Below are 11524 nucleotides of genomic sequence, written 5' to 3' on the forward strand. Positions count from 1 at the left end.
ACGCTTTTTTCCAAAGCCTTACAGTACCCTTTTTACAGGGACCTTCTGGAGCAACATGGAGTAAAGTGCCTTGCTCAAGGACACACTGGTGGTGACCGCTGGGATCGAACCAGCAACCTTCTGCATATCAGTTCCATGTTTTTTAACCCACTGAACCACCATCTCACACTTCCATGTGCTAGAGGAGGTGCTTCCCTGAGGAAACATACCCTCGTTTCTTAGTTTCTGTGTGGGATGATAAGGTGGAGGCCTAGCTATTCTTCATTGGGATCTTTCTGTGGTATTGGGGGGTCTCTCAAGGGCTCTTTTTGAAACCTTGGAGTCTGCCTCCGAACAGTTTTTGACTATTAAGACAGTTCTGTTACTGACTTTAACATCCCTCAAGTGTGTTGGTGACCTTCGAGCATTGTCATTCATCTTGCATTGGCTTCGCCCCTGGTCTAGTCAGTGCTTTCTTGAGGCCTAAAGCCTAAGGTCGCAATGGTTCCTTTTCACTCGCAAGTAGTGGTGCTGCAGTCTTTAATCCTCCACCTTTTTCATCACTGGAGGAGGAGAGACTACATATCCTGTGCCCAGTGAGGGCTTTCAAGATTTGTGTTGACCATGTGGGTCAGTAGTGTAAATCTTACCAGCTTATTCTTTGTTTTGGTGGTGGCCGCAGAGGGCATTGAGTTCTTGTGCTTATGAGGTGCTTGGATCTATAAGGAGTGTAGCTCCTTATAAGACTCTTCTTAAAGGGGTCTCTTTAGAGGACATTTGTGTGGCGGTAGGCTGGTCCTCTCTGCACACCTTTGTCAAATTTTATAATCTGTACCTGGGTTGGTTTCCCATAGCTTCAGCTACTTACACAGTATCTCGTTCCCTATTCAGCCTCAAGCATTTTGCTATGTTTCACAGAAGTAAGATATGCTGTTGTTGAATCACAGCTTATCCATGCATATGTGCACAATCTGTCTGATGCAGCTGTTAGAATCGTTGCCTGTGTTGCATAGCATCGCTGTTATTTGGGGGAAGAGCATTAAAGGGAGGGGTGTGTTTGTTTGGGTGTCAATTTCAAATATTAACAGTGTTTATCACTAACTGCACCTTAAAAGAAACTGAATGTGCTTTTTCCTCTCATGAATCACGAAAGGTAGATACTCAGATACTTAAGTCGTATAATATGTGTGAATGCATGGGAGATGAACAGTGAGCCTTCTGAGGTGTGAACTTTTGTCCCACTCATTCTCAGAACATCCTACCAGAGATATTGGGCGAAAGCTGAAAGCAGCTCTGAAGGAGCAGCTACGAATGATTCATGAGAAGATTGAAGCCAAAAAGATCGCCAAACTAGCTCTTGCAGAGGTCCGTACTGTTTTGGCTCAAGAGGAAGAGGAGAGACAAGCTACTCTTGCTGCTAAAAAAATCAAAGAAGAGGCAGAAGCTAAATTACAAAAGGAACGAATACAAAGAGAACAAGAGGAGAAAGCAGAGAAGGAGCGAGTGGAACAAGAAAAACTGGCCAAAGAACAAGCGGAGAAGGAAAGACTGGAAAAAGAAAGACTTGAGAAAGAAAAGGCAGAAAAAGAAAGACTTGAGAAAGAAAAGGCAGAAAAGGAAAGACTTGAGAAAGAAAAGGCAGAAAAAGAAAGACTTGAGAAAGAAAAGGCAGAAAAGGAAAGACTGGCCAAAGAAAAGGCAGAAAAAGAAAGACTTGAGAAAGAAAAGGCAGAGAAAGAAAGACTTGCCAAAGAAAAGGCAGAAAAAGAAAAGGCAGAGAAAGAAAGACTTGAGAAAGAAAGACTTGCCAAAGAAAAAGTAGAAAAAGAAAGACTTGAGAAAGAAAAGGTAGAGAAAGAAAGACTTGCCAAAGAAAAGGCAGAGAAAGAAAGACTTGCCAAAGAAAAGGCAGAAAAAGAAAGACTTGAGAAAGAAAAGGCAGAAAAAGAAAGACTTGCCAAACAAAAGGCAGAAAAAGAAAGACTTGAGAAAGAAAAGGCAGAAAAAGAAAGACTTGCCAAACAAAAAGCAGAAAAAGAAAGACTTGAGAAAGAAAAGGCAGAAAAAGAAAAACTTGCCAAAGAAAAGGCAGAAAAAGAAAGACTTGAGAAAGAAAAGGCAGAAAAAGAAAGACTGGCCAAAGAAAAGGCAGAAAAAGAAAGACTGGCCAAAGAAAAGGCAGAAAAAGAAAGACTTGAGAAAGAAAAGGCAGAAAAAGAAAGACTTGCCAAAGAAAAGGCAGAAAAAGAAAGACTTGAGAAAGAAAAGGCAGAAAAAGAAAGACTTGAGAAAGAAAAGGCAGAAAAAGAAAGACTTGAGAAAGAAAAGGCAGAAAAAGAAAGACTGGCCAAAGAAAAGGCAGAGAAAGAAAGACTGGCCAAAGAAAAGGCAGAGAAAGAAAGACTGGCCAAAGAAAAGGCAGAAAAAGAAAGACTGGCCAAAGAAAAGGCAGAAAAAGAAAGACTGGCCAAAGAAAAGGCAGAAAAAGAAAGGCTTGAGAAAGAAAAGGCAGAAAAAGAAAGACTGGCCAAAGAAAAGGCAGAAAAAGAAAGACTGGCCAAAGAAAAGGCAGAAAAAGAAAGACTGGTCAAAGAAAAGGCAGAAAAAGAAAGACTTGAGAAAGAAAAGGCAGAAAAAGAAAGACTGGCCAAAGAAAAGGCAGAAAAAGAAAGACTTGAGAAAGAAAAGGCAGAAAAAGAAAGACTGGCCAATGAAAAGGCAGAAAAAGAAAGACTAGCCAAAGAAAAGGCAGAAAAAGAAAGACTAGCCAAAGAAAAGGCAGAAAAAGAAAGACTAGCCAAAGAAAAGGCAGAAAAAGAAAGACTGGCCAAAGAAAAGGCAGAAAAAGAAAGACTTGAGAAAGAAAAAACAGAGAAAGTAAAGGCAGAGAAAGTAAAGGCAGAAAAAGAAAGACTTGAGAAAGAAAAGGCAGAAAAAGAAAGACCTGATAAAGAAAAGGCAGAAAAAGAAAGACCTGAGAAAGAAAAGGCAGAAAAAGAAAGACCTGAGAAAGAAAAGGCAGAAAAAGAAAAAGAAAGACCTGAGAAAGAAAAGGCAGAAAAAGAAAGACCTGAGAAAGAAAAGGCAGAAAAAGAAAAAGAAAGACCTGAGAAAGAAAAGGCAGAAAAAGAAAGACCTGATAAAGAAAAGGCAGAAAAAGAAAGACCCGAGAAAGAAAAAGTAGAAAAAGAAAGACAAGATAAAGAAAAGGCAGAAAAAGAAAAAGAAAGACCTGAGAAAGAAAAGGCAGAAAAAGAAAGGCCGGAGAAAGAAAAAGCAGAAAAGGGAAGAAGGGAGACAGTAGAGAAAGAAAAGCCTGCTAAAGAGAAACCAGAGAAAGAAAGAGAGAAGGCACCAAAGGAGCAGTCAGGAGAAGAGGTAAAGGAGAAGAAAAAGAAGGAAAGAGAAAATGTGAACGATCACAAAGAAGAAAAGGTGACAAAAGTAAATAAAAAAGCACATGATCAATCCGAAGATGAAAAAGAATCAGCTGATGAACAGAACACCAAAGAGGAGAAAATATCAACCCGGGGTTTACTGAAATCTTCAAACAGAAAAATCAAGAAATAATTAATGTGTGTTTATAGATTTACTGAGTACAGTATTTGTTTTCAGTTTGATCGCGATCACCTGTATTATTTTGTGACATCGCAATTTGACGTTTACCCACATTCAAGTGTTGATAAAAAAGAATGCATGTTTATGAAATCTTTGGTATTTGTTCATGGTATGGGAATTTAATTAAAATATAATTTATATAAAAACAGAATGCATGATCAAAGATGCTGGCGCTGGCTGGGAACGGTTGGCCTGAGTTGGGCATAGAAAACTCAAATCTGTTAATGACTTGAAATCCTGTGGAGCCCCTAAAAGGAGAAAACATGAGATGAGAGGGAAACTATATTTCAAAACTGTTGCGTTCGCTGAGAAACTTTGCATTCGCTCGTAAAACTTTTGCATTTCCCCAAGAATCTTTGCGTTCGCTTGCAAAAAATTGTTCCTTGAGAAACTTTGCTTTCGTTTGCAAAACTTTTGCGTTCCCCCAAGAATCTGTTTGCTTGATAATCTTTGCGTTTGCTTGAGAATCTTTGCGTTTGTTCGCCAAAAAATTGGTCCTTGACAAACTTTGCATTCGCTCGCAAAAGTTTTGCATTCGCTTGAGAAACTTTGCTTTCGTTTGCAAAACTTTTGCATTCCCCCAAGAATCTTTGCGTTCACTTGAGAAACTTTTGCGTTCCCTGAGAAACTTTGTGTTTGCTTGAGAAACTTTTGCGTTCTTTGAGAAACTTTGCGTTTGTTCGCAAAACTTTTGCTTTCCCCCAAGAATTTTTGCGTTCGCTTGAGAATCTTTGCGTTTGTCGCAAAATTTTTGCGTTCCCCCAAGAATCTTTGCATTCGCTTTAGAAACTTTTGCGTTCCCTGAGAATCTTTGCGTTTGTTCGCAAAACTTTTGCGTTCCCCCAAGAATTTTTGCGTTCGCTTGAGAATCTTTGCGTTTGTTTGCAAAAAAAATGTTCCTTGAGAAACTTTGCTTTCTTTTGCAAAACTTTTGCGTTCCCTCAAGAATCTGTGTTCGCTTGAGAATCTTTGCGTTCGCTTGAGAATCTTTGCATTTGACGCAAAAAATGTGTTCTTTGAGAAACTTTGCTTTCGTTTGCAAAACTTTTGCGTTCCCCCAAGAATCTTTGCGTTTGCTTGAGAAACTTTTGCGTTCCCTGAGAAACTTTGCGTTTGCTTGAGAAACTTTTGCGTTCCTTGAGAAACTTTATGTTTGTTCGCAAAACTTTTGCTTTCCCCTAAGAATTTTTGCGTTCGCTTGAGAATCTTTGCGTTTGTTTGCAAAAAAATTGTTCCTTGAGAAACTTTGCTTTCGTTTGCAAAAATTTTGCTTTCCCCCAAGAATCTTTGCGTTCGCTTGAGAAACTTTGCGTTTGTTCGCAAAACTTTTGCGTTCCCCCAAGAATCTTTGCATTCGCTTGAGAAACCTTTGCGTTCCCTGAGAAACTTTGCGTTTGTTGGCAAAACTTTTGCGTTCCCCCAAGAATTTTTGCGTTCGCTTAAGAATCTTTGCTTTCATTTGCAAAACTTTGCGTTCCCCTAAGAATCTTTGCATTCACTTGGGAATCTTTGCGTTTGTCGCAAAAAATGTGTTCCTTGAGAAACTTTTGCGTTCGTTTGAGAAACTTGAGAAAACTAATAGATTTACTGAGTACAGTATTTATGTTTTCAGTTTTATCGCGATCACCTTTATTATTTTGTGACATCGCAATTTTCTCTGCTTTTTGTTCAACATGTCTGCTTATGGGATCTCTGATATTTGATCTTTGCGTTCCCCCAAGAATCTTTACATTTGCTTGAAAACTTTTGCATTTACTTAAGAAACTCTGCGTACGCTTGAGAAACTTTGCCTTCGCTTGCAAAACGTTTGTGTTCGCTTGAGAAATTTTGCGTTCACAAGAGAAATTTGCGTTCCCCCAAGATTATTTGCCTTCGCTTGCAAACGTTTTGCGTTCCCTAAGGAAATTTTGCGTTCGCTTGCAAAACTTTTGTTCCCATGAGAAACTTTGTTCGCTCACAAAACTTTTTTGCTCAACCGAGAAATTTTTACAAATCCGCCAAGAGTCTTTGTGCTCACTTTGCAAAATGTTTGCGTTCCCTTGAGAAACTTTGCGTTCATTCTCAAAACTTTTGCGTTCCCCCAAGTATCTTTGCGTCACTTACAAAACTTTTGTTCCCTTGAGTAACTTTTGCATTCTTTTTGTGTTTTTCCATCACCATGTCCGTTTAGGGGCTCTGTAAGATCCTGTAATAATAGGAAATTGCTCTTGAATCTGAAAGATCAAGTTTTTTTCTTTCATTTGTTCCTGAATTTGTTCATTTTCACTCTATTCTCATGAATAAGATTTTTGTATATAAGTGTGAACTGTGTGACATTCACTGTGTAGTGATTAGTGAATGAGTAGATGTTTTAAACATTGTATGTCCAATAATGCGTGAAACACGTGTCACAGTGAGATGCCATAGCGGACATGAGCAGAGACTAAATTAGTTCAATCTCTTTTCACACTGACAGCTACTTTGATGTTGTTGAAGAATTACGTGCACAATGACAGTCTGTCCTAAAGTCCTTTTTATTTGTATTGTTGGGTGCAGTGTATAATGCAGTGCTGATCCAGCATCAGTTCTGCTTTTTCTGAGCCAGTGAAGAGTTAAAGTCGAGGAAGTGAGCCTGCTGTATGCAGCTACATTGAGGATCAAGTTTTAACATTTGCTTTTATTCATTGAGCGGCTGGTGTATTTTTAACTTGCTTTCTTTCAACAAAATTTTCAGAAAATGTCTGCTAAATTCTATGCGTTTTATGTATTTATTTTTACTTCTAAATGTTTTATTTATATGTTTTTTCATCCAGTATAGTGAGATATTGATCCTATCAGCAGGATTTCTTTGGTGGATAACCATTTATTGTTGTGTGAAACATTTAACTGTGTTAATCGTATAATACCAATCATATAATGGCTTGTTTTAGGTATTACATTTGAAGTGTGTATTTTCTTCCACTTGGGGCATCAAATGGTCAAAAGTAATAGTTCTAGATACATTATGTTTCTGGGGAAAAACAAAATCGCCAGCTGAATCATTTTCACAAATCATTTGCTATTGCTTGGCCAAACTGTTGACTGCTTCGAAAGTGTTACAGAGCAACGTTTCAGAGAAATCAACCTGTGAATGACTGACTTATAGTGCATATTTAACTGGGATATTCTCATTTTAATGTAATCTTTGAAATGGTTTATTAAGTGTTCAATGAAACTAAACTGTGTGGTTAAATAGTTTGAGAAATTATCAAGGCAACTGCCTCCAATAAATGTGAAATTTTCTCTTATTTAAAATATACTTGATCTGGTTTACTCCTTTGTGTGTGTGTGTGCGCGTGGACAAAACTCCCAGTTTTTTTTTTTATTCTCTTCCGATGTATATGTTTTTTTATGTTTTATGTATTGGAATACTCTGATACTCTATTTCTTTCAGTACAAGCTAAAGCACGATGCATGGGATTCTGTATCCCAAATCTGACCATCCATTCTGAAAAGGGAAATTAAACCTAATGTGTCATTTTTATTATTTGATTGGGCTGCTTAACACCGTGTCCATACCAGACATGCGGGGATGTGCAATAAAATGCATATTTTCCATGAGTTTTTGTTCTAACCAGATGCAACGGCGATACACAATGATTTTGTTGTAGAAACTGTTCCTGGACGGGAACTTAGGTATGGTTTATGCGCTTTATTTAATGTTAAAAGCATCTAATTTGAGTTTGAATATCATTTTGCGTGACGTTTATAGCTGTACTGAAAGAGACGATGGATAATTCATAAATTAAAAACGGTGATGTTCAAACTGTGAACAAGCAAATGCGTTCTTTGACAAAAGTAGTCTCAGGCATAGAGTTTTTTGAGACTCCGTCCACACACTCTTCTGATTGGCTGTGATTTTTGATTGATATATTGATTGACAGACAAACTGCTTGTTGCTGGAATCTGGTTAGGACATGGTGTAAGGGTTATTTTGGATTGTATCTGATTTTATTCAACATTCACACAGGTCTGACTGAGAAGCCTGTTCTGGTGGCATCAAGCAAGGACCCCTTAGGAGAAAAAGGTAAGGAATACGGTGAAAACAATTCTCCATGCAGTGATAGACTAGGGTTGTGTGGTATCCTGGTGCTACTGTAGCTATAAAATACCGCCGATGAACAGTTCGTATTCTCACATGAAGGACTTAGGTGGACATGCTCGGCTTGGATTCAACATGAGTCTAGTGCTTCAGGCGCCATTTAAACAAGACGCAAGCAAACGATTAATAATAGCATTTCCTGTTAACTCCCCAAGCGTCAGAAATGAAAGAATTATTCCACAGAATGACTTACTCTGAATATAAACAAAGCGGTTTTGACTTTGTTCACACAAAATATATGTATATTACTCATAATGGGCCACATCCAGTGAATATGTCAAATTGTGATGTGCAAATTCTGGTGAAAAACTGAGGAAAAAAAGTAGGTTTTTCTGAAATTTGAATGAAGATAAATTGTGTAGATAAACATCCAAAAGAGATATTCCCTTGTTAGGGCTTATAAGTGATTGTATCACATACGGTTGTGAAGTAATTAGTTAAATCAAAGCACATTGCAACCGATTTTCACCAAATTTGGTGCATTCGTCGTTTTCAAAAAATGCACAAATATAGCAATTTTTGTAATGGTAGGCCATTTCACATTTGATGTTATTAGAAATTTTGATGGGCATCTGCAGTCATATTAGAGGATATTTTAGGATGTCCTAAAAAGTGGCAAAACTCCAGTGGCAGCGCCCCCTATAGGTGCGTATCCTCAGAATATCCTGTGGTCTGTGCATCAAGTTTTTAGTATGCTTATATCTTTGCAGAACTTCAGTAAATGAAAATTCCTTAAGTAGCATTTAGCCAGCATGGTCTCTAGATGCTGTGTGTAAAATTTGGTGAAGATTGGACTAACGGCCTAGGAGTTTGAAAAAGGTTTTTCAGAAGATTCAAAATGGCGTATTAAGTTATAGATCTTGAAGAAATCTGGATCAATTGCAAAACCTTTGGCCACTCTGTTAAGGCGTGTCTTTGTGTAGTCAATCATTTTTATCAACTCATCTTTGATCACCAAAATGACATATTTAAGAGCTGAACTGTGCAGGACAGTGGATCTTGAGGAGCAGGATTGGACACCCCTGGTTAGGGCTGTTCAATTAATCTAATTTCTAATTGTGATTACAATTACGGATGCCACAATTACGTAATTACAAACAAAAAAAATGACCCATTACATTATTCTGCATGCTTAAGATGTGTTTTTTTCTTCTCTACAGGTTAAAGGTTTTTTCCATAGTTTTCGTGTTATTTTTAGTATAACATTATAATCCCATACATATTTAAAAAAATAAATCGAACCAATGTATAGTTGACATTTGAGGCTTAATGCGAGGCTTCATACATGACATTTTTTACATATAGCCCCTTTAATGGATTAAAGTCAACTAATAGGACTTTATTGTAAAGTGTTACCAGAATATCTAACATTTGCTTGTTCTTTATTTCTGCACTTACAAAACCAAACTGTCCTTCACCTGCCTAATGAATTGTCATTATAGCACAGACTCTTTTATTTTAGTCTTAGTATAACTTTATTATACCATGCATATTTAAACTTTTTTTTTATTTAAAAAAAAAGAAATAAAACCAATGTATTGTTGACATTTGAGGCTTAATGCTATAGAAAAACAAAACATTTTCAGGAAGAATGTTTTCAACTTATTTTAATATAAAGAATATAGCATGCAGTCGCTTCAAACAATGGTATAAAGCTATTCAAAACATCATTCAATGTAAATTGTGAGAATTGTAATTAATAATTGCAATTACAATTTCAAGGGAATAATCAACAATTATGATTTTTTTGTCATAATCGTGCAGCCCTACCCCTAACCCTCATTCTCAGTGCTTTTTTTGATCCACTATCAATCCCACAATCCACTGTGTTAGTGTCGTTTGAATCCAAAAGGAATGAACTTAAACTTTTTGTTTTTGTTTTAAAGTTTTAAAAAGGCACCTTTAGGGTTCCAGAGTGATTAGCCAAAATGCAAATTGTGTAATTATAGCGCCACCTAGTGTTGGACAGATGTGTGCCTGTGCACATGAGTAGATGGACACGTTTGGGACCATCCTGCCAAGTTTGGAGTCTCTACGATTTACTCTCTGATATCCATTCACTTTTATGGCTGTTAAAAAACGAAAAGTACAAACTCAATTGTGTTTCCAGTGTTTGATTCCCGATTGACAATAAGAATAAATTTAGAAGCAAGAAGTTTTTGGGGCAAGTTATTGGGGCCCAGCATGTTAATGGCAAAAATGTAAACTGATTTCAGATCTCTGAAGGTATCAGAGTCATTTTGATTTGAACCATTTCCATTCCAGAGTTATTCGCAAAACCATTCATTTTCCCATTACAGCGTCATCCTATGGCTGATTATCACCAAATTTAAAACACAGCTTCATATAGACACCTGCTATGCTTCTGCCAAATCTAATAACGGTTGGCCATTCAGATCTGATGAAATTTGATTTCTGGCTGCCATTTTGTTTATCTGAGTGATATTTGAAGAATGATAGTATTTAGAAAAATCTTGTTTGTTGTAGCGCCCCCTATTAACAATCTCATGCAACTTGACATGTTTTCTTTAGTTCGTGCATCAACTTTCTCTAAGTTTGAGCGTTGTGTTTAGGATATAAAGATAACTTCATGAAAAATGAACTATGCCAGACCAATTAATTCCCTTATAGCTTTGCAACGCTTTGCTGTATCAAAAATCGTCAGCCCCAAAAGTTAGTGAAGACGCATGCTTTCTCAGTGTTTGCAATTGGATCTATAAGATGTAATACATGCTTAATTCCCTATCTTTCCAATCGTTCAAATGTGTAAAACCCTTTATGGCTGTACTTCAGAAACAGTGCTATCTGGAATCCTGCACTAGTCCTCAGATCTGTCTGAATTCTGTAGGTGTTCATGTACTGAAGTCTTTTGTTGCATTTCAGAGTTACGTGCAGAATTTCTGCCTGGGGAAAACAAAGGTAAGAGAAATATTTTACTACTTATGTATTATTTATGTAATGTACCTATACTTTATTTTTATAAGCTAAATTATAAATGATGTGTCCTGTAAAGACTCTACACCGAACGCTGAACCCTTAGAGTCCACAGAGTCGCCACCTGTGCTTAGACCAGCCTCCACGGGTCAAGCTGAGACCGCAGAACTAACAGAAGAACCGCCTCTAGAGTCCCACGCAGAGCAAGAAGGTACGATGAGCCTGAAGCTAGTGATGCAACCAAATGAAAATACGTTATTTTTGTATAATTGCATTAATATTAGACTTATTAATTAATTTCATGAACAGAAATTGAAATGTTATAAAAAAGTTGAGAGTTGAAATTGATTTAAAATGACCAAAAATCTAATTGCACATAATGCAGGTTTATATCAACTTTTTTAATAATAGAAATATGTTTCTACTCCCATTTGTTGATGAAATAAAACCATTTAAAGAAAGGCTGTAATCATTTGTTTTCTAGACAGATTTATTCAAACATACATTAAATAATGAAGGCATAATGGCATGATTATTTCAGAAATTCGTTTTATATCTTTCAACATACCTTCTGAAGTTCATTCATCTTTATTTGGTGCTATAGCCATTAGTGAAGAGGATGAGATGCTTTATGTACGTGTTTCTGCTTGAATTGCAAAATGGCATTTATGTTTTCATGATAAAATTAGAAACTTGAGATCTTGTTTCACATTAAAAGTATTAAAGCCAAAGCTTAGCGGATGGCAGACACAATACTAATGTTTAGTGAAGTTTTGTTCACACATCAAAAGAAAGCACAGACTAAAAGTTCGATCTTGAGATTTATACATATCAGTATTGATTAAAATGGAGAAATGTATATTGTCTACCCAG

At 36.9% G+C, this 11524-nt stretch overlaps 1 protein-coding gene across 2 annotated transcripts in view; it reads left to right on the top strand.

Annotated features, from left to right (window-relative positions):
• The window catches only part of unm_hu7910 (un-named hu7910), a 49575-nt gene extending 42708 nt beyond the window's left edge, over window positions 1–6867 (top strand). For both annotated transcript variants that reach the window (XM_079810851.1, XM_079810850.1), the window contains exon 6: window positions 1232–6867. In XM_079810851.1, coding sequence (XP_079666977.1) covers window positions 1232–3549 — 2318 coding nt within the window. In that variant the 3' untranslated portion in view covers window positions 3550–6867. The remainder of the gene's footprint in view (window positions 1–1231) is intronic.
• Window positions 6868–11524: the final 4657 nt, after the last annotated feature.

The sequence above is a fragment of the Gobio gobio genome, assembly GCF_949357685.1.
Source record: "Gobio gobio genome assembly, chromosome: 2".
Classification (NCBI taxonomy): domain Eukaryota; kingdom Metazoa; phylum Chordata; class Actinopteri; order Cypriniformes; family Gobionidae; genus Gobio; species Gobio gobio.